At 34.5% G+C, this 23,989-nt stretch overlaps 2 protein-coding genes across 3 annotated transcripts; one reads left to right on the plus strand and one right to left on the minus strand.

Annotated features, from left to right (window-relative positions):
* Window positions 1–1,011: 1,011 nt before the first annotated feature.
* On the minus strand, window positions 1,012–9,223 carry nkiras1 (NFKB inhibitor interacting Ras-like 1). Its single transcript, NM_001100076.1, is given in 4 exon segments — window positions 1,012–2,047; window positions 4,537–4,778; window positions 7,478–7,577; window positions 8,872–9,223. Coding segments are annotated over 3 exon segments (579 nt in total). The 5' UTR covers window positions 7,572–7,577; window positions 8,872–9,223; the 3' UTR covers window positions 1,012–1,804.
* A 39-nt stretch (window positions 9,224–9,262) lies between these two features.
* Window positions 9,263–16,903, plus strand: rpl15 (ribosomal protein L15). Of its 2 annotated transcripts, none has more exons than XM_087294335.1 (4): window positions 9,263–9,357; window positions 10,065–10,247; window positions 13,247–13,383; window positions 16,544–16,903. In XM_087294335.1, exons 2-4 carry the CDS (start codon window positions 10,076–10,078, stop codon window positions 16,847–16,849), a joined length of 615 nt encoding a protein of 204 aa, XP_087150461.1. In that variant the 5' UTR covers window positions 9,263–9,357; window positions 10,065–10,075; the 3' UTR covers window positions 16,850–16,903. The 2 variants fall into 2 exon arrangements, with proteins under 2 accessions (XP_087150461.1, NP_001003447.1); NM_001003447.1 differs by having other exon boundaries at window positions 9,277–9,285; window positions 16,544–16,901.
* Window positions 16,904–23,989: the final 7,086 nt, after the last annotated feature.

Consider the following 23,989-nt stretch of genomic DNA (forward strand, 5'->3'; position numbering starts at 1 on the left):
AAAGATATACTACGCCTTTTTGATTGCGAGAAGTAGTTTGGACAAAGTTGTTTGAGATTCTTCCTATTGTAAAGTCATGCAGTGTGCATCCTGTCGCCGATCCATCTTGCAGTGTAAAAAAGCAGCGATTAAAAGCTAGCCCCATGCAGTGTAAAAACGTGACACAACTGCTAGTCTAAACTCGGCATAAGGGTAACTAGGATTTTTTTTCTGCTTTATAGTAATTCACATAAGTAACTGCTATTTAAAGATTGAACAATCTATACAATGTGATAGTGGTTGTTTTTTTAAAGATTTTAATGTGTGCTCACTCAAATAAGGTTTTTCTTTGCATTATAGTTGTGGTTCTTCATTTACATGGAAATCGTGTCATAATGCAGTTCGCCTATCAAAGGCTTAATTTTCTTAATGAAAAAAAACATTACTGATTTGTTTGAATTCAAAACAAAAATACAGCAAGATTTGTAAACAAGCGTAGTTTAGGATTGTGTAAAACAAGACAATGGAAAGTGTAGAATGAAATGTTTGAAACGCATATCTTTCAAGACTCGGTGCACATTAAAGCCAATTCAAAAAATCATTCAAGTTGTTCCAAACCTGCATGTTTTTCTTCTTCTATTGCAGAAAATAACTAAACAAAGCAATAAAAATCAGCAGAAGAAATGTATTTAACACAATTTCACAATTATGAATTTTCTGCTCATCACTCATTATGGTCATTTAAAAAGTTAAATATTTTTTTTATTTTTCATATAAAAGAGGAATAGCATTTATAAACTGTTGTGTATTGTTTTTGTGTACAAGCTGTGCTTTCTAGAAAAAGAAAGTGTTACATAATCAATAACAGCATGGCACAGGGATGACATCAAAACCAGAATAATGTGGAAGGTGTTCCTACACAATTTTACTGTGGGTTTGATAATGGAGTTGTTAGAACCCAATACTTCGATACAAAAACATTTGGAATGCAGACGTTATTCACATATTAGACACGTGTAATAAAATACACACAAGCTTTAAAATTCATACTTTGCATTCACCTTTTTACGTTCATGACTACATTTTAAATCGTGTAGTGCACTTTGAAGAAGGTCCATTTATAATAACCGGAAAACATTTGAAATGATGCTGCCACAAATAATCCACAGCGAGAGGTATATCTAGTTTTGTGCTTGAAATCATATGTGTGAATAAAATATTCATACTTGTGGACTTTCTTCAGTACAAACAGTGCATGTAGTGTTCACATTGAAACTCCAAAAAGAAAAAAACTGAAAACTAAATAACCGGAGGACACTTATTTAGGCAAAAGCACAATGTTTGCATATCCTAACTAAGAGTGATGTACAATTCCTGCTTGGGTGCAGTTGATGTTCTTATCTATTGGATATGGAACAAACAAAACAATTGGTTTCATTCTGTATTTTCCATTATGTAAAGATGCTTAGAACTGTTGACTTTAATGTCCAGGTTAAATTTTATCCACAAATAATTTAAGTATAAACGATCTTTCACATAAAGGAAGCCAATTTATTAAGAATAATGTAATTAATTAGTGAGCCAAGCAAACTAATCCACTGTATATTCTACCTTTTTGTGTTCCACCACTAAGCACAGTCAACATTTGAAATGGAAATGGATTTCCTCAAAGTTGTGCTAAAACTATTGAACAGCACCCATTCTTGCCCTTTTTGATTCTCTTCAAATGTTGACTACAGTAGATCTACTCCTAGTTTAGCTTTTTCTTAGAAGTCTGGAAGAAACCCAGACACTCAAATACAGTGCAAGTCTTCTGGTGTGGTGTTCAGATGTCATTAGATGGGGTTCCTTTGCTCTTGCGGCCCGGCAGAGGGAAGGCAGACTTGCTTTGAGGCTGCGTCAGGCGGCTAGTGAGGCTGGTGAAGGGTTCGATTAAAGTGCTTCTGTCTGTCACGGTCACCTCCCAGAGTTTGACTTTCTCCCCACGTGCCCACTGCTGGGCCGTATCCTGATCCACCTGCCGACGCTCCCGCAGCTCACACTTGTTCCCCAATACCATCACCATCACCTACACATAAAAAGAGTCAATGGGATAATCTCTTTAAAATAGGGCTGGGCGATTTGGCCTAAAACAAAATCTAGATTAATTGATTATTTAACTCGATTAGGATCATTTATTTATTTATTTATTTATTTACAGCCCTCATAGTTAACTGACAAGTTTTGTACAGTAAATATGCTCACATATTACAAGTGAGAGATTTTTGAATAGGGGTGCATTACTTGAATTTAAAATAATTGATGGAAACTTCATTAATTATTGATGGATAATTGAACAACTAAAATGAAAACACTCGCCGTCTAAAATAGACAGTCACATTTTCATGTTTTTCATATTAAAAACAAGCAGCATCTCTTCTAAATAAAATAATTCCTGTATATCCTACTCTGTAAAACCCAACAGTCAACTTTATCAAATTAAATAAGTGTAGTTAACTCTATTCATGAAAGTTAATTCTACTCATTTAAAAAGAGTTTTGAACTCAGTGTTGAAGGTAATTAGTTAATTAAATACTTCATTTCTTCAGCTTAAATGGAGTAAGTTCACTGTACTCATACTCAACAACAATCTTACCTCAAATGGCTTAACATATTGGGGTTTACAGAACTCAGTTGGTTTGAGTTCTCTTCAATTATCGGGTTTTTTTTGTGCTCAAATTGCTTCATTTACCCAAATGGATTAAGTTCACAGTACTCATTAGGATTAGTTTTTTAATTCAAATGGTTTGTTGTATTTGGTTTCCTCAAAAGTCATTTATACTGGTCCTGTATATGTTAATATTACTGGAGTATGATGATTCTTTTTTTAAAACTGCTATTAGAATCTTATGAGCAAAACTGCAGTACAATCTTGAACTTGATTTGTAATATAATACTATTCGAAACTTTGACGTCAGTAGGATTTGTTGAAATCAACAATATATTTAAGAATAAAACATGTACAGTTGAACTGTTGAAGTCAGAATTGTTAGCCCCCTTGAATTATTACCCACCCCCAATTGTTTCCCCCATTTATTTCCCCAATTTCAGTTTAACAGAAAAAAGATAACAAAAGTTTTAAGAACTCATTTCTAATAACTGATTTATTTAGTCTTGCCATAATGACAGTACATAATATTTTACTAGATTTTTAAAGACACATTTATACAGCTTAAAGTGACATTTAAAGGCTTAACTAGAGTAGTTAGGTTAAATAGGCAGGTTAGGGTACTTAGACAAAATATTGTATAATGGTGGTTTGTTCTGTAGACTATTGAAAAAGTATATCGCTAAAAGGGGCTAATAATTTTCTCTCTAAAATGGTGTTTGAAAAATTACAAACCTCTTTTATTCTAGCCAAAATATAACAAATGAGACTTTTTCCAGAAGAAAAATATTATCAGACATGCTGTGATAGGTCATTGCTCTGCTAACATCATTTGGGAAATATTTAAAAAAGAAAGAAAAAAAAACATTCAAAGGGGGGCTAGTATTTCTGACTTCAACTGTATATTAATATTTATGTATATTTAAAATATTCCTTAATTTTAAATTACAAAATATGGTTTACATTGTAATAGTGAAATTTGCTATTGTTCTGCAACAATCCAGTTATTCTTACAGTGCTCAGCACATATCAGTACACCCCTCACAAATTGCTCATTTAAATTAATATTTTCTATAGGATGCTTTACAATATTATACTTCTGTACATACATTAGTTTGGTCAGTACTGAAGCCAAATCTGGAGCTAATTAACAAAATAACTTACAATAAAGGTTAAAAAACTAGTAGCCCATATTTATATATTAGGAAAAATATTAAATACATATGTTTTTAAATCAAGAGACACAGAAAATATATAAAATTTTGTTGAAATGTTGTAGTTTGTAATTTTTAACATGAATCTGGATGTTTTATCTTTCCATTTCTAAAGATGTTAAGTAACTAAAATATTATTTTAATAAATATTTCTGTTTAATAAATCTGCTTTGGTCAAATGCACCATTATATATTACCCATATTCACTGAGAAATTGATCATTGTTTGACACATTGTATGCTGAGAACTGTGTACATTTATATAGAAATGTCACTGCAATGTAAAAGGCATTAATAATTTGACTAAATACTTCTATTTTAAATGAATGCTGGTTAACATTTCTTAGAAAGTTCTTTTTAAATCTAGGTTTCCACAAAAATTTAAACTATTTATTATTCTACATTTCTTAACTGGTTTAATTAAATGTTAAAATTTGCCATCACAGTAAAAATCTATTCTGATCACAAATATCACAATATTAGCGTTCTGCTGAATTTAGTTTGAATTTGTTAGGCTCCAACCATAATTAAACACACCGGATTAAGCTAATCTAGGTCTTCAAGTGTATTTAAACTGCACAACTGTGGCATTTCAAGAACCTGAGTTTGTGAGTTTGAGACCACTAGATTACAACCAACCCATACACAGTTTGAATGATGTGACTTTGTCATTTTCTATATTTGCGGATATACATGCCTCTTTTTTATCTCTGGACCTGTCAATCTCCTTCTTCAAGACCTCCACTTTTTTGAATGACTCAAGACAGTCTACACTGTAGACCAGCACGAAACCGTCAGCCACTGAGAAGAAGTGTTTGGGTAAATCAAGACCCTCGCGCAGCCCTCTTGTGTCGTAAAGGCGTAACTGCTCTCTCACTCCACGGTCTGTCTCAACAGAGGCCACATAAATATCCTCCTGAGTGTCACTCGTTTCTGCACCTGAAACAGGAAAGACGTTTACACATGGCTATTTAATCACAAAGATTTACTTCTTGATGACATTAAGCAGGAATTAAAACTGATTTGATCAAGACTGAACTGAAGAAAAGACACTAATGTCTAGCTGCTTTATACAGCATCCTTTATTCTGTGATTTGGCTTTTTTATTATAGTTTTTTTGTTTACTGTGAATGTATTTAGACACAATTTGTACTGTATAGCAATAAATCTGTGATGCGAAAAAGACATGAACTAAAAAATGAGTATTTTACATCATGTCAATAGTTTTAAATGTGCTAAATAGAGCTGGGATTTTTGATTCCAGAACTGACACAGATATTTTGAGTTCAGTACTGGGTTCTTAAACGATACTTTTTCTATACCAATTTTATCAAATTTGTTCTAACAAGATTACATAATTTAAATTTTTTTCTTCAAAAGAACAAGTTTCTTTTCTGACTTTTAATTAGCACACCCTCAACATGTGCATGTACTTGAAGTCATGTTCTAAGTCAGCTGGACCTACACAAGCAGTCAGTCATCAGATGTCTGACTGCTAAAGCACAGATCTTATTTTGAGGTTGAGCTTAGTGAATAAACTTAGTGAATATTTTGAAAACGGCAAAAACGGTTGATGTGACTAATTTCATAAGGTTCTTTTTACAGCATCTTCTATGAAATGTAATCGAAATATCAAAAAGCATTTATTTAGTTGTTCTAGAATGAAATGAAGAGGCAAGCACGGAAAAATCCATTGAAAAAACTGGTAAAATAAAGATTCATATTTTAAGCACAGATGGCATATAACAAATGAATTGAATGCAGTGCTTCTTTTCTGGTCTGAGATGCACTTTAAATTGTTTAAATTGTTGTCTAATTAGGCAGTTAACATCAATGATTTTAAACAAACCAGATCTTAAATGTGGCGAGTTTATAATTGCATGACAGTTCACAAGAAGCATCCGAGCAGGCTTATTTAATATTAAACATTACCATATATATAGCCCATTTGTCATGTGTATTGTGAAATCTGCCACGTACATTCGACATGAGGCAACAAACACATGTAGACAGCGAAATATAAGGCAGGGATGTCCAAACTCAGTCCGGGAGGGCAGCTGTCCTGCAGATTTCAGCTCCAACTTGTCTCAACACAACTCACAAGGTGATTCAGGATGTTTCTAGAAAGCCTAATAAGAGTTTGGCTGTTTCTCAATTCCAAGAACACAGAGAACAGACTTGCGTTCTTGTGAGAACCGGTCCTGCCAGGTGTCCTCGAAAGAATGAACTCGGGAGACCACGAGAACAGAGAAGGAGTCCTCTATGAAATGAGATGCTGCGTTCTTCCTAGTTGTCACATGATCTTCACTCATTTTTTATGGAAAATTATTGAAACATTACAGCATTCATACAACTATTTACTGTCAATGCTGTCCCCTTTTTAAAATATATACTATGCATGAAGACTTGACAAATGTACGTTGCACAACAAAAATATATATATTTTAATAGTATGTTCAGCAAATAAACACTCTTAATGTGTTTATTCCTTTATTAAGATGTTCATGGTAATGTTCATATTCACAGTTTCATTTAGGGAAACTCCTGAGATAAATAAGTTCTATCTCTGAACTTTAATAATAAACCTATATAAAAGCTGCGCTTCCCATCTCCAGTCGCAATGACTTCTAGGACTTCTAGAGTGTCCTCGATATCAAGAACACATCCAGGAACTTTCACGCGTCCTCTGTTCTTGCGGTCTTGAGTATTGAAACTGAACTTTGGCAGTTGATGATGATGTAACACGGAAAACGAGGACACAAGATCGATGAAGAATCCAAATTCAGATAATTTAGTGTTATTGCACCCAAACTCTGGAACTCTACCACGCTCAGTCCGTTCTGTTAAGAATATCTTAGAATTCAAATCCTTAATTAAAACTCACTTATTTTCTGAATTCTTTACTTCTGATCTTACAAACTAACCACTTTATTTGATCGACCTGCACTCTGCTTATCTGTCTCTTAGGTCTCGTTTCGTATTGTATTTTTGACTTCCTGTATGTTTGTGTACCTAATGTTGTATCTACTTATGTCTGCTTGTACTATCTCTTTTCGTTACATTCTTTGTAAAGTGTCCTTGAGCTCTGGAAAGGTGCTATGTAAATAAAATGTATTATTATTATTATTTTTATTATTATTATTATTAATATATTGCGAAACAGCCCTTGATTAGCTAGCTAAACTTTGCAAGACACCGGCCCTCCAGGACTGAGTTTGGACAACCCTGATATAGGGGTTTAATGCATGTTTATGCATTGTGTCATATCACTAAGCTCTTACTGTCTTTTTTCTAGAGTGAAAGAACAGCAATACACTTCATTAAACATTATCTGTTTATGCAGAGGTCAATAAAAATTCCTGGCTGTGTTGCGGATTTCATATATATTAAAGCTTCAAAATACGAATCTGATAACATCTCTGTCAGTCCTATTTTGTTGAGTATAAATATAATTTAGCCTATTTTCATCCACAACAAAACTCAAAATAGGTTTTTCTCCTAGATTAAACAAAAAGAGTAAACTTCTCTACTGCTTCAGTTGAAAAATATTTAAACAGGCATCTACTTTAAATCTTTTTTTCATAGTCCTGAGCAACAACTGAGTCTGTTGCGCATATGTAAATGTGCTGAACACATACCTACAGTATGACTCCCATATAGTAATTGCTCCAGGATGGCTGTTTTCCCCACAGATGCCATACCACAAACCACAACCTTGCAGCCCTTGCCCATAGTGACCTGTCATGAAACACATGAAGACTGAATAATTTAAAAGTAGAAGTATCCTATAAGTTTAGTGTGCTACCAAAATGTCTGACCACCTCTCCCACCACTCACAAATAAACTTTTCTAAATTTTACATTTAAAAATAAACAAATTCTATTAGCCAGCCAGGTGAATGGGGTATTTCTTTTTCTTAAAAAGCAGGACTTTTTGCAGTTGTTAGACTAATTTTCTATTTAATTGTGAGGTTTAAGTAATGTGTTTTAGCGACATTTTAACCCTCTACTGCACGGCTTAACCATTTGGCAACATGACACTTATGTTCATATCTTTGCCACTGTTTCTTTAAGACCAACATATTTTTTTTATTGGAAAGAGAAGACCTTAGAGTAGCCAATGATGTGCTTTGGTTAAGTCACATGACATCCAGTGTTTTTCTGTAGCGCGATTTCTGACAGACTGGCGTTTATTGTGATTAGCTACTAAATGCAAATGTAAACGTCAATAAAAACAAAGGATCAAATTATGTCAGATTCACAAAAAAAAATCTGAAACATCACCTTCAGTAAGTTATGATGACATATTCATAACTCAATTTTTATTTTTACCTAATTAGTTTTTTGTAAATCGATCAAATGTGTGTGTTACCAAAGGTCAACACTGTGCAATAGTGGAACATGCAATATTGCAATGGGTAAACTTGCAAGGTCAGCTGTGAACTTTTAAGTTGTAACAATAACAACATGAATGCTAGTAGCATAATGTTGATTAGTCATGTGATAATGGCATTTGCATTATAGATAAAATCTAGTTTTAATGGCAATACTACTTTTCAAAAGATATGAATAGAGGGAACAGTGTATTAGCGAGCACCACCATGTTCTATGGTGAGTGAAACTAGAAAAGGACAGAACTGGCTCTTCCTGCAGATGAAAATGAGGATGAGATGGGTTTTAGTGACCATGAGAATGATGCAGACTGGACATTTGATGGATACAATTCAGCTAAGTGTTAGCTCAGATGCACATAAGACAGATGTAGTTCATAGTATATAATATATAAACAGAATAATGTAGCTACTAGCTAACAATGATGCATCTGACTTGTTATTTGTTATAATATTTACTGGAGAAAATATTTATATTTACTGTATGTTGTATATATGATAAAACAATACTATGATAGTTTTCAATAATATTCAGCAAAAAAGAATGGAATAAATAAAAGCTGTTGGGATATGAGTTGTGTTAAAGTAGCTATCTTCACTAGACATGCATTCATTCAACTACTTAGACAAATTCTTACTCACCTTACGCGGATAGACAGACAATGTACATCAATCTGATCGACCAAATCGGTCAATGATAGATAGATCACACGAACGTCAACACAAGATTTCTAATGTCATCGCTCTGTGCCAGTGGTGTTGTATATATAGCTTCCGGTAATCGATTGCTCGCCTTTTTGCTCTTTAGTCGGAATTGTTGCTGATAAGTGAACGTGGAGGCAAATCATATTATTTAGAATTTGAGGTAAAACAACTGTATAATAAGAACGCTTACAAAGTTAAACATTTGATCTAAGAGCTGGGTTAAAATGAATTCCGTATGTACACTACATTTCCCGAATGCCCGCAACACTAGGAACCGGAAATACGCACTGAACTGGCTAATAAAGCATTATGGGTACTTTTTCTCTCTCTTTCCGGTTAGTACGCCATCAAGTAAGCGAGACTCGTTTTTCCTAGTGTTGAATCCATCAAATATCTCATTGTTTTTAATGTCATCCGAATCACGTAATTCATGGGTTTTATTAGGAATATTTCAGATGAATTATCAAACCATTATTTTCCTCTATTGTGGCGTTATGCGTTATTTTTTATGCTAAATCGCGCAGAGCGGGGCAGCTAATGTCATGCCGAAGTTTGCACGTTTCTGCTAATTTTTTTTCATCACTGTGTTAAACAATGTACATAATATTAAATGTAACATTCCCGAAGTACGTTGTTTGAATGTTAAAATATTGTATGTGGCACATTTTATGTAACTAGTCATGCCGAAACTACATACCGGTCACATAATACCGTTTATTACATTTCTGCGTCATAAATAAAGCCAAGTTAAGGCTTTCCATTGGGCTAACACTACACGATATATAACGCTATGACGTTTATGTAGTTTTTACTTGCGGTATTCAGATGTCAGAATCGTGGTCGGCCGAATTCAAATGATTGATAACCTAAAGATGTTAAAAAATACATTGTCCTTTCGAATATATGCGTTGTTTAAGGTATTAAGTAAAAAATCAGTTTTGAAGTAAAAAATCAATTACAAAGAATTATGAATTATTAGTCTGCTTGTATACAGATGTAAATTAGTTTTATATCTGACTCTGGCACATGTCATGTTGTAAATTGTCCGTGTATAAATAAAAATGTACTAGTATAATATATTTCAGTAATTTCTGGGTAACATTAACTATTTATATTTGAAATTTATACAGGCTGAGGCATCATGGGAGCGTACAAGTATATGCAGGAGTTATGGAGGAAGAAGCAGTCTGATGTGATGAGGTTTTTGCTCCGTGTGCGGTGCTGGCAATACCGTCAACTGTCTTCCCTTCATCGGGCTCCAAGACCCACCAGACCAGATAAAGCCCGTAGACTGGGATACAAGGCCAAACAAGGTAAATGATGGTTTATTTCTTGCAATTCATTCATATATTTGCATGTACTGGTTGCATATTTTTTTAAAGGGGTGGTCCACTACGATCTCATATTTTAAATTTTAGTTGATGTGTAATGTAGCTGTGTGAACATAAACAACATCTCTGAATGTAAAAAGTTCTAAGTTCAATGCAAAGGGAGACCTTGGTTTTTACAGAGTTAGCTTAGCAAAGCCTACAATGAACGAATTTTGGGGACTACAAAAAATACTTCCGCTTCCCCCTGTGAGATCACAAAAGTTTGTTACTGCGCATCTCACACTGCGCATGCAGGTAAGGGCCGTGGCCAGAGGTGCTGTAACGTTATAGCAGAGATGAAGGTAAAAATGCGTCTAAACACGGCTGTTTCCAAAGAGCTTCGTCTGTTTCTGTATTTGGGCTTCCAAAGGACACAACACAAAGACAGAAGTGCCTTTGGTTCAATATTAATTATGTTCCAGAGAGGTATAAAACGCACAGCAAGCATGATTTGACAAAACAGCTCCAGAATCTCTCCCAGTTCAGTGCTGGATTCGGCTAAAATCTTCTCAGAGCAGAAGTTGTAAGCTACAAGTGTTTTTATTTCTTAAAATTTATCATGACATGTACAGTGTCTAGCGTTAACGGTATGCTGTAGCAATGATGTAAACAATGCAAAATGCTGCTTTGCGGGCAAATGATTTAGCTTCAAATTCATATTTATCCGCCAAACTGCTGTAAACACACACATTCACTCCACCAGCACGGTCTCTTATGTGTGTGCGTGCACGACTGCACTGATCAGGTGCGTTCGACATGAAGCTCAGCTGCAGCCGGTGATCAACGAGATTAGCCGAGCGCAGGCGGGGGCGGAGTTGAAAACGGACCTGTCAAGACGAACAGCTGGACACTTCGGGACTCAAAGTTGCTGCAGTCATGATGACCAATTACATGGCGTCATCATATTTTTTTTAGTTTTTATTTATAACAACAAAACATTTGCAAATAAAACAGAATACAGTCTCTACAAACTATAGTTTCTTTTTAAACAATAAGGGAGAATTATGAATAAAATATATAACAAATGCATGAGAGAAATAAAAGGAAATGAGAGGTTAATATAAACATAAAAACGAACAGGTCTATTAAATACAAAGCAATAAGCATAAATTCTAGGAGTTATACATCAATCTTTAGGCTAATACTTCTTGTTTGAATATGCTAAAAAAGGGTTTACATATATGTACATTTATAGATATAAAAATTTCCAATGTAAAAAGCAAAACAAGGTGTTTTGATTAGGTCTTAATAAATGAGATTATTTTGGATAATGAATGAATTTTCAAAAAAGCATTTTAATCCATAAAGATTGTGTTGAAAAGAACAAAAAGTAAAATAAGTGAGCTATGTAGAAGTTTCCCAGAAAGAGCAGATAGCCTTTAAACTGCTAGACAGGAAATAAAACATATATTTATATTATAATAATAAAGCCATTTTATAATTATTTAATAAAATAGTTCTTTAACTTAATTTGTTAAGAGAGCTTTAGGGTGGCAGGATCAATGATGATGATTATTTTATTTCAAGTCTGTAAAACATATTTGAGTTCATATTTAGATTATTCACTAAAATATACACTAAAGTATATCATTTAATTTGTTCATGGAGAGGAATGCAGTAAACAGTCTGTATAAAAAAAGTTGTATAAAAAATAAACCTGTACGAACAAGCTAACCTTTATAACCAGATTATTTAACAAAAGATGATTACTGCAGTAAAATATTTGTAGTCTTTTAATAAGCAAGATGTGTACAGGATAGAGAGGGTGTGAAAAGTTAATTGTTTGTTTTGAAACTTTTGAATTGGAATTTGTCCAATTATAAACCCGAAATACACGTGTTTGTTGTCATGTGGTGAACTCGGCCAATCGTGTAATATTGGTTTCGTCATCAGAGCTCCTGCAGTCGCTCTTCAAAAGCTGCACGGACTGAGTCTGCTGTCTGATCTCGGAGCGCTGTCGCGGTACTTTGATGCCACATGTGACAGTCACGTGGCGTCGGCGCAGCATCAATCCGAACAAGATTTCTAACCAGTATGCGCAGCGCTGCATAAAGTTGAACGCACCTATCGTCTTCAGGCAGCTTTACCATGTGTTTCACATCTCAGATAATGAAGTCGCAAAAGATGTGTGGATGATTCATATTACTTACACCTGCATATTCCCGATACTCGTGAAAGGCGTCATGTAGAGTTTAAAAAAAAAATACAGATTAGCTTACCTGACTCGTGGTCGCAGCAGAATAATAAATCAAGGCTCAACAGGCACAGTAGTAGGATCCCACATCTTGTGCTTTATTCTTCTGTCACAATATATTACAGAAAATAACTTGATCCGAGCATCAAAGAAAAAGAAAGTCCCGCGCACATGCGCTGGTTATAGAAAGTTCACACATTCACACACACACATAGGCGCACACACAGACGCTGTTAAAGGTGCCGCACCCCATTTTCACTCGTTAGTTACAGACACTTGTCAGATTTTCTTTTAGAGAGCGGGTGGAAGGTTGACTATGTTTACACAGCAGAAAAGAGCGTGCTTTTACGGGGGTGACGTGGAGCCCGATCCGCCAATAGCAGCACATTATGACGATGACCAATCAGAGTCACTTAAGGGCGAGCCTTTTAGAGGAACTAGGAAATATGACAGTTGTTCATGTTAGCTGAGTAGCTGCGTATAATCAAAGTGAGATGTATGAAAAAATTACGCTATTTTCATTCAGTTTTCAAACATAAGCACACATGGCTTTGCATCTTATGAACACAACCAAGCCTTGATTACATTATCGACCACCCCTTTAATGATAGTCAAACACTATAGATGTTAGCGTTTTTTTTTTTTTTTTTAATTAATTAGATATGCTGTTTGTTTTATAACTGAGGCACTATATTTTTGCAGTTATGATTCGGTTATTATGATTCTTTTTCTTTTTTTTGTCATACAGGCTATGTTATCTACCGTATACGTGTGCGCCGTGGTGGCCGCAAGCGCCCTGTGCCTAAAGGTGCCACCTATGGTAAACCTGTGCATCATGGCGTCAACCAGATCAAGTTTGCACGCAGCCTTCAGTCAGTAGCTGAGGTATGTAAACAGCATCTCAGCCTGTGAGGTAATCCTCAAAAGGACATTTTGCTAATTGACACCAATGATTTTTCTTCAGTCACTGAATTAAATCATGCTATAAAATTAGGGCTTGGTTTTGCAGTATCGCGTAGTCTGTGATTTTATGGATTACTGGTTTCCTACTGCATACATGACCAAAAGGCTGAAACCATCAGCACATTTTCCCCCTGCGTTTCATTAAAGCTTGATTTACTGTTTGTTTTTAAAGTTTTTTTTGTAATTGTGTAGTAATTACTTAGGGTTTGTAATAACTTTTAGGCTGGTTAATGGTTCTTTTGGTTTAGTTTTGTAAGAAATAATCACAATGAATGAGCCAACAATATAAAGGCCTGTTTCCACTATCAAAAGGTACCAGAAAGCGAACCGTGCCATACCACTTTTTGAGTAGCCTTTCCAAATAGTACCTAGCACAACAAGTGTACCAAAAGGTGGAGCTAGACTTGGGGCATACTCACACTATGTACAGTTGCCTTGAACCGGGCCAAAGAACACTTGTCTCCCCTAACGACCCGCACTCACATTACATTCGGGCACAATGGAGATTTCTTAGTTTAATTGTTTTAGTCGTTTGGGATGCAATGACATGCAGTCAAATATTTTGCCGAACAGATCAGCCACTATTGACACTCATGAACAATCAAAGTCCTCGTGCTGCAGAGGTATTAGGAGGTTTGCTGAAGGTGCAGCTGTCGTACAATGAGGGGTTTGTGTCTTCAATAATCTACGACAGTTTGCGTTCATTGATCAGTAAGAATGATTAATTAATCTATATGAAACAGTCCAGTTAAAGTCACGTCTCGTCTTCAGTTTCGGGCTCAGGTGAGCTTTGCATTCGCACAACAAGCGAACTGTGCTCTGGCACACCTCTTTCAACTGGGCCAGGGCCAGCCAAGTGAACTGAGCCTGATTCAGAGCACTCACATTTCTCAAACGATCCGGGACACGGGCCTGGGCACGGTTTGGATAGCATAGTGTGAGTAGGCCCTTACATTGGTTTACAGAGAAATTTCAGAAAAGCAAGGAGAAAAACAAAGGAAGCACCATTTTTAAAACACACAGCTGACACATTAGAACTTTATAACATAGACATAATAACAAGCCATGGTTGACCCGAGCTTAATTAAATCTTGCCGTTGTCTTGATTAACAGACACAAAGTCAAGAAGAAGAGCAGAATCTGCATGTGTCCTGTTATTTGAGGCCGTCTAAAGCGTGAGGGTTTCACTTTCTCCAGACAGCTCATGTGCATGTCCATATTTAAAATTTTATATATATATATATATATATATATATATATATATATATATATATATACATATATATATATACATATACATACACACACACACACACACACATACATGACGTATATAAAACAAATTTGTTTAGTAAGAAGTGCTTCTCATACAATCTGTGAACTTCAAGTAAGAATGATACTGACTTGAGGGCACGCTTTGTCGAACACCACGCCCACCAAAAGGATACCATTGGTAGTGGAGACACAAGCCTGATAAAGGTGACTTGTACCGAACCCCACCACTCAGTGGAAACTAGGCATAGTTTAGTACATGTAGATTTTTGATTAATATTTCTGAGCAAGTTATTTAAACGTAATGCCTGCCTGCAGTGGTGAGCAGATCCTTGTTAATACAAAAAAAGCATTTAATACAGCCTTTTATTTAACGACATGGCAGAGGAGATGCTTTTCTAAAGTTATTCCTTATTGCTGTATTCTACTTTGTTTAGATACCATACTTTACTGAGATGGCTATTTATCCTGCAACTTTTACATCCAAAGTGGAACAAACTTTTTTTTTTTAATCTGAGCATAAATTTGCTGTTTTAGAATGTATGGATGTTTTTTTTTTGTGTGTTGACTTAGGTTTAAAAATGGTTTTATTTACATAGAACAGAACTTATTGTTAGGGATATGCATCGAGACACCTGCACATGTAAACAAAAGCTCTGGCTAATGTATTTTGGCGTTCTTGTCAGTGGACTGTGCAACTTCTTGTTTTATTTTTTTTATTTTTTTATCTTCATCAGTTAAATAAAATTGCACTCAGATTCTTTTTTTTTTTTTTTTTTTTAATCATGCACTCATTTAGTACTGTACAGTAGTACGATGTTTCCCAATCCTATTCCTGAAGGCACATCAACAGTACACAATTTCAGCCTTCCTATTCAAACACACCTGAATCAAATCATCAGAACATTAGAAGAGACTTGAAAACCTGATTTGTATGGTTAAGGTCAGGGAGACATCTAAAATATGTACTGTTGGTGTGCTTCCAGGAACAGGCTTGGGAAACATGCCAGTAGTATTCTTTCCAGATACAGCTATTCTAGTTGTTTGATGACAGTTCCAGTATCAAAAGTAGTACCAAAGTACAATAACTTAAGAAACCTGCAGTCAAGCCACAACTCTTTTCTGTGTATAAGCATGACACCATGCTTCCCTGACAAGATGTGAATAACATTCACAATTTTTAACTTAAAGTTATAGTTTTAAAGTCTTTGAAAGCTGATTGGAGCAATTTGTAACAGTTGGCTTTCACAAAAGCAAGTCTTTCTGATTAGAATTTATTTGCTAAACAGTTAAATATTGATGCAGCATAATAATGCAATATTTTACACTGCATTATAATGTAGATACCTGATTGTTTTATACTATTTTGTATTTCTTTATAGTCTGTTGTTTTTGGGACCTTCAGTAAGTAGTAAGTTATATATAAATAAGGAGGCATCGCACATGGCAAGGTGCATAAAACATTTCTAGTTCTCTTTAAATTGTTGATCACTTGCTTGATAATCCCATTTTGTATTCCAGCTATACAATTGAATTGAGAAACAACTGATTATTTAGCCAAAACCAATATTGCTAAATATTTCTTTTGAGGACATAATTTAAAGAGAAAGTATCAAAATGGCAGCATAGGACAATACTTTTAAAATCGCAATAATATTGCATCCAGATACAGTGTCGTGTTAATAATATATCAAGGGGACTCCCACTTTTAGCCATGGCTTCTGTTTACGGTTTCTGTCAACCAGTAATGCACAAGACTTTGATCATTTCTGGTGGGGTTGTTGATTTCAAACCTTTTTTTTTTTTTCAGGAGCGTGCTGGCCGTCACTGCGGAGGTCTCCGGGTCCTGAACTCCTACTGGGTGGGTGAAGACTCCACATACAAGTTCTTTGAAGTCATCCTTATTGACACCTTCCACAAAGCCATTAGACGCAACCCCGACACTCAATGGATTACCAAGGCTGTGCACAAGCACAGGGAAATGCGCGGCCTCACGTCAGCGGGCAAGAAGAGCCGTGGTCTGGGCAAGGGCCACAAGTTTCACCTTACCATCGGCGGCTCTCGACGTGCTGCATGGAAGAGACGCAACACTCTGCAGCTGCACCGTTACCGCTAGACAAAGTGTGCTTAAACTGTACATTTATCCAAATAAAGATCCTTTGTATGGTCATGTAGTGTCTTTATTTTGAGGTTGTAAAAGAACAGAATTCCAGTTGTTAGTCAACCAATCAACCATGAAACAAATTGCAAAATACATTTTAATTGAACCATTTAAAATCATCACATAAGCTGTCCTCTAAGTAAATTGTAGTGTTTGTCCACTTAGGATGGTATTTATGCAAAGTTCAATAAATAAAAACCGTAACTATTGACTTCCAGATTGTTTTTCAACTCTGGTTGAGAATGGTTACAGGTTTCAGCTTTCTTCAAAATATTTTCAATAGAAAAAAGAAAAGATTTAGAAGCAATTGTAGTAAATATTGAGCTAGTTGTATTGATCTGAGTAATAATTAGAATCAAACAGACTCATGTTTTGTGATTGGCTGTTTGGTGCATGTTACTTTCAGGTGTAAGTGGTCCAGATTTAGTCTTAAGCTCTGATTTAAACAGTTTAAATTAGGAAGCCACTTAACATGGGTTCTTTAACTTGATGGTTCCTATTACAGGATTTTTTGAGTTGGCAAATTTAAACTGGTGCAATTTGGATTTGTTGGAACCATGATCAATGATCTGAGGTTTTGATCGCCTTGGGTTCATGAAAGTCGGACATGCCAACAGCCAATCTCACAACAAAAAAAAGTGTTTCTCTTGATTGACTTTCTAGTTTACAGCGAAAGATAAATAATTGTAAAAAGAAACATGCTGCAAGGTGTAAAGAGCTGCCCATGAAAAAGGAAACCGTTTTATTTGTGCAAGTGAAGTTAATTAGCATAGTTTCTAATATTTACAGCTACACAGACTCAAAAATCTAAGCTAATATAATCTTTTCTATCTCTTAGTTGAAAATAAAGTACAGCTGTATATTTTTAAATGTATACGTAAAATAAGTTTTAAACTAAAGTTGGTTCTATGTATTGGATTACACATTTTATGGAATATAAAAGTCTAATAAGTTATATTAAATCTAAAGGATTATATCAAATAATTTCAAGTTTATTCGGTTAATCTAGCAGTTGATGTGGGCAATGGGACTTCAGTTTAAGTGCAACTGTGGGAATAATTTGCTAGAAAACACCAGTGAACAATAGATTGCTCTGAAACTTTCTAACTTGACTTTTTGATTAATTTATTTTCTAATGTTGTAGAGCATTCCTGTCAAAGACACCGGAAATTGACCTAGAGTCAATCTATGGAGACACCTTTGCGTCAGAGGGCTTGTCTGACAATAAAGTTAAGTTAGCCTGGTCAAGTAAGGTTTTACTCATACTCAAATTTGTTCTCTGCTTTTATCACATCCAGGTGTGCACACACACATCCAACATGCAAACCATTATGCCACATCTGCCCCCAAGCCACTGAGGGATGCTTAATTGACCCCAAACCTAGCCAAGTTTGAGGCTTAAGAGAAAACCTAAGAACAGGCATCTGGGCCACAACAGACTATGCAAACTACCAAGTATGCAGCACACCAAGAAAAGACAACATTTCTCATGCAAATGATCACAGTAGTACAAGCCAGAACTTGTAACTTGTAAAAATGAAAATAAATGACTGATCTTCAACATCCATGACACAACATTTCTTTGTGGAGTTTGCATGTTCTTCCCATGTTGGCGTGGGTTTGCTCCAGGTGCTCCAGTTTCCCCCGCAGTCCAAAGACATGTGGTATATGTGAATTGGGTTGGCTGAATTGACCGTAGTTTATGTATGTTGTGTAGTGTAGTGTAGGTGTTTCCCATGGGTAGTGGCTGGTATGGCATTTGCTGCTGGATAAGTTGGCGGTACATTCCGCTGTGGTAACCCCTGATTAATGAGAGACTAAGTCAGAAAGAAAATGAATGTAAAATGAATATAGTATGTCAGACAGATGTACAATGGTTTGATTATTTGGGGATGCATGTTAAGAGGCTTAATGGTAGGGGAGTTGCACTTTCAGGTTGAAGTCCCGGTACCAGCATGAATTAAAGACATGGAAGTTATGTATGAGGAGAAGGACGTAATAGCTATACATTCACACTGCAAGTAAGAATGTAAATCCACCATGTGTGAAAGACAAAAATACTGAAAGGGATTCTTTGAAACTATTTTGTTTCTTTCATTTTTAATGTGCCATTGTATCAATAAGTAATTGTATATGTGGCAAGATAATTACTTATAAAATATTAGCTGTCATATTCTCATCACTTTATTTTATTTGCTTTCTTCACTACTGTAAATAGAGAAATAACGGGTATAAGGAAAAACATTAGGAGATTGTTTAAGAAGTAATTTTTCTTTATTGTTTGGCTAAAATGTTAATATTTATTTTATTCTATAGAGGTCTGATAACATTTGTTTCAAATTACAAATAAAAATTTATGTACTTTTGAGATTTTATATTCAGAAAAGTTTATTTAGTCAGGATATTTTTCTTATTTTTTATTTTTTTTTTTTATTAAAAATCCTTCCCAAGAATTGATTTTCAAATTATTTAGATTCTTTTTTGTATGTCTTAAATCATAAGAAAACATAATATAGACAACATTGTAAATGACAATGTATAAAAATAGCGAAAGATGTTTCACCTAAAACTACAAATTGTAAATAAATGACAGTTTTGATAATAAATGACATATTTGAAAATGTGCTCCAGTTAATAGACGTTTGTGTGTGTGTGTGTGTGTGTGTGTGTGTGTGTGTGTGTGTGTGTGTGTGTGTGTGTGTGTGTGTGTGTGTGTGTGTGTGTGTGTGTGTGTGTGTGTGTGTGTGTGTGTGTGTGTTTTACCAAATCAGTGACATTATTTATGAATTTGGCAATTAAAGAGGTTGGTACTAAGGTTGATTATCAGATTTATGCAAAAAAGCTAATTAAAAGCAGTTAAAGCAGTTCAAATTAGATGTTTTTTCATCCCAAACATAACAAAAGGGTTGTAATAATTGAACCTGGAAGTGCAACTCCCTAACCATTAAGCCTCTTACATGCTTCATCCCCAATTAACCAAACATTGTACATCTGTCTGACAAACTATTTGTAGAACGAACTGTCAACTTATCCAGTATATGTTTTACGCAGCGAACACCCTTCCAGCTGCAACCTAACACTGGGACAGACCCATACACTCTTGCATTCACGAACATACACTACGGCCAGGAAACCAACGCGAACTTGGGGAGAACATGGTAAATGGTGCCAACAGATGATTGATAGTAATAATGGCAAATTTTATCTCTTTCCAACAGGAAAAATCACCAACAATCAAAATGCATGATTATATGGTGTCATGCTTTTGTAATAAAAATGTGGTTACAATGAAAGTCAATGGGGCACTAACAGCAACCAACAGTGAATTAGGGAGGAAAAAATTAAAATCAGTTAAAAATGCATCAAAGGCACTGTTGTTTCACACCCAAGACTTTGATAAAAGTTAATATATATATATATCCAGTCCACAATTACATTTTATATTAAAAGTAAATCATTTATGAATTTGGCAATTAAAGAGTTAAAATCCTGTAATTTTCTAAGCAATAGAAGTTTTGATCAGGACTTAGGTTGATTAACAAATTTATGCAAAAAGCTGATTAAAAGCAGTTAAAGAAGTTTGATTTAGATTAATCCCTAACATAACAAAAGGCTAGTAAATTTGCTCAAAGTGTATTGTTGAGTTTTTCAAAAATGTAAAAGCATTTTCTTAAAATAGCTATGTGTCAAAATAAGATTTGTCACCAAAAATCAGAGTGGATAAAAACATCCCCAACAGTGCATAGGGTATATGTTCAGTAATATTATACACTTTACTAGCAGATATTACTTTCTGTTGTGTACATTTAGGCCATTGTTTTGATTTTGAGCATTCATAATTTAATCTCTATATTCATAGGGTTTGTATCTGTATCTGTAAAATGCATTAGAAGTTTGTTTGCTGTAAATCTGTAATAAACTGAAACACATTTTGGAGATGAATGTATTGTAATGTATATTTATATGGCACATTTATTGTGTATGCCCATACACCCAAACCACTTTACAATCATTACGCGGGATCTCTCCACACCACTCTCCATCCACTTGGATGATGCGATGGCAACCACAGGACAACGGCGCCAGTGCACTTACCACACACCAGCTGTAGGTGGAGTTGGGAGAGTAATAGGATGGGGATGATTGGGAGGCCATGATCGTAAGGGCTGATTAAGGGACTTTTAGGACACCAGAGGATTTTTAATGACCACAGAGAGTCAGGACCTCGGTTTAACGTCTCATCCGATAGACAGCACCCACTGACAGTATAGTGTGCCTTTCACTTTTACAGGTGCATTAGGACTCACACCGCAGGTTTAGTTTATTTAATTCACCTATAGCACATGTCTTTGGACTGCAGGGGAAACCGAAGCACCTGGAGCAAACCCACGGCAACATGGGGAGAACATGCAAACTCCACACAGAAATGTTGTGTCATGGATGTTGAAGATATGTCATTTATTTTCATTTTTACAGTTACAAGTTCTGGCTTTTGACTTTAATAATAGAGTAAATCTATTAATCAGCATATGAGCACACCCCTCATAAATATCTCTTTTAAATTAATATTTTCTGTTGACAGAATTTACAGTATCATATTTGTGCATAGACCTTAGATTAGTCAGCACTGAGGCCAAATCTGGAGCTAATCTAACAAATAACTTATGATAATGTTGGTCCAAAAATGGGATGCCCAAATCGATATGTCAGAGATAAATATTAAATAAAAATCTTTAAAAGAGGAAAAGTTAAGAGAAACAAAAATTATTACAAATCATGTAGTTTTTATTCAATATATTGCATGAATTAAAATGTATTATCTTTATGTTTCTAACGATGTTCGGTGACTAAATTATTATTTTAATAAACACATCTGCTTAATAAATTTGTTTTGTTCAAATGCACCAAAATATAACACATATATTCACTGAGAAAAAGGATAAAAATAAATAATAATTTCCAAAAGGGGATGTACTCATTTATGATGATCACATAGAAATCCTATCTCATAAGGGTGTTGTCATAATTCATGGGCAAACTCGTTTAAAATTCCTCCTCGTCAAAACTTTAAATTCAGTAAACATATTTAGCCCCCAGACCCCTGACCTCTGTAGTCAGATCCTAAAATGGAATGGAAAAGCTTAGCAAGTATTTGGTATGAGAACAATCTCACATGCTCATCAGTTCAGTGGAAATACTATAAAGTGGCATTACTGAATGAACAACAGATGTGAATGTAACAATAAATAATGTCAAACATAACAAATATGATTTTATAAAATTTGGGATGTACATATACCATATAATATAAAAGAGTTTAAGATAGGCAACACTTTAATAGTCCATTAATGTATGCACTAACATGAACATAGCAGTGTTGATTAATCTTTGTTCAGTATGTTCATATTAACTCAGTGTATTATTACTACATTAACATTACTACATTAAATTTGATTTTAATAATGCATTAGTAAATTTTAAACTGTGACTAATAAATGCTAAATAAGATTTAAGCATTTAAAGTAATAAGAAATACAATGTGTTGAAAACATACAGTTGAAGTCAGAATTATTAGCCCTCTTCAATTTTTTTTCTTCTTTCTTTAAATATTTTCCAAATGATGTTTAACAGAGCAAGGAAATTTTCACAGTATGTCTGCTAATATTTTTCTTCTGGAAAAAGTCTTATTTGTTTTATTTCGGCTAGAATAAAAGTAGTTTTTAATTTTTTAAACACAATTTTAGGGACAAAATTATTAGCCCCTTTAAGCTATATATTTTTTTCTCAATAATCTACAAAACAAACCACTGTTATACAATAACTTGCCTAATTACCCATACCTGCCTAGGTAACCTAATTAACATAGTTAAGCCTTTAAATGTCACTTTAAGCTGTATAGAAGTGTCTTGAAAAATATCTAGTAAAATATTATTTACAGTCATCATGGCAAAGATAAAATAAATCAGTTATTAGAGATGAGTTATTAAAACTATTATGTTTAGAAATGTGTTGAAAAAATTTGCTCTCCGTTAAACAGAAATTTGGGAAAAAATAAACAAGCGGTCTAAAAATTCAGGGGGCCAAATAATTACTATATAATAACTGTATTATCAACATTTTTTTTGAAATTGGGGTTTACATATATAAATAAATACATAAATATAAATAAAGCTTTCCATTGAGGTATGATTTGTTGGGATAGGACAATATTTAACCGAGATACTATTTTAAAAAAAAACTGGTTTTAAAATACAGAGAAATTTGCCTACAAAGTTGCCCGAACTATGTGCTTGGCGTTACACACTAGTAATTAAAAATGAGTTTATATAAAAGAAAACTTACAAAATATGGAATCATGGAACAAATTTTGAACCTAACATTATAATCATTTTTGTCATTTTGACCTATACAATGTATTTTTACAGTTTCTACAAATTTTATATATAATTTACTCTTGTATTTTTTTAAATTCTTCTTTTTATTCAGTTGAACACAAAAGAAGACATTTTGAAGAATGCTGAAAACCTGTAACTATTGACATAGTATTTGTTTTTGTTAATATGGAAGTCAATGCTTACAGGTTTCTTTGAATATCATGTGTTCAGCTGAAAAAAGAAACCCATAAGTGTTTGGAACACTTGCGAGTGAATGTTTTGTCGTCCAGGTTTTACCATTCAGCTCCCTTTGTTTATATATATATATATATATATATATATATATATATATATATATATATACATATATATATATATATATATATATATATATATATATATATATTATTTACTTTTTTGGCTTCCTCTGAGTTTGTAGATCTTCTTCCATTAATGTGCAGAGCAAACACTGGCTACTGACATTTAAAATAGTCAGTTTACTGTTTTAAAGCGAAGCTGTCAGGGCGTTTTCTTTCTGTATGTAAGAGGAGCTACAGCCCAGGGGTCATCAGAGCACTTCGGGTGTGGGGTAAGGGTGCATAGAAGACCCCTGCAGGAGCATTAAAAGTGTGTCAGTGGGTTATGCTGACACTAATGCAGAGGGAGGAGCCACCGTCGTGAAGTGGGTCACATGATCTGGAGACAGTAGCAGCCGACGCTC

Source organism: Danio rerio, chromosome 19, assembly GCF_052040795.2.
Source record: "Danio rerio strain M-AB ecotype USA chromosome 19, GRCz13ab, whole genome shotgun sequence".
Taxonomy (NCBI): Eukaryota; Metazoa; Chordata; class Actinopteri; order Cypriniformes; family Danionidae; genus Danio; species Danio rerio.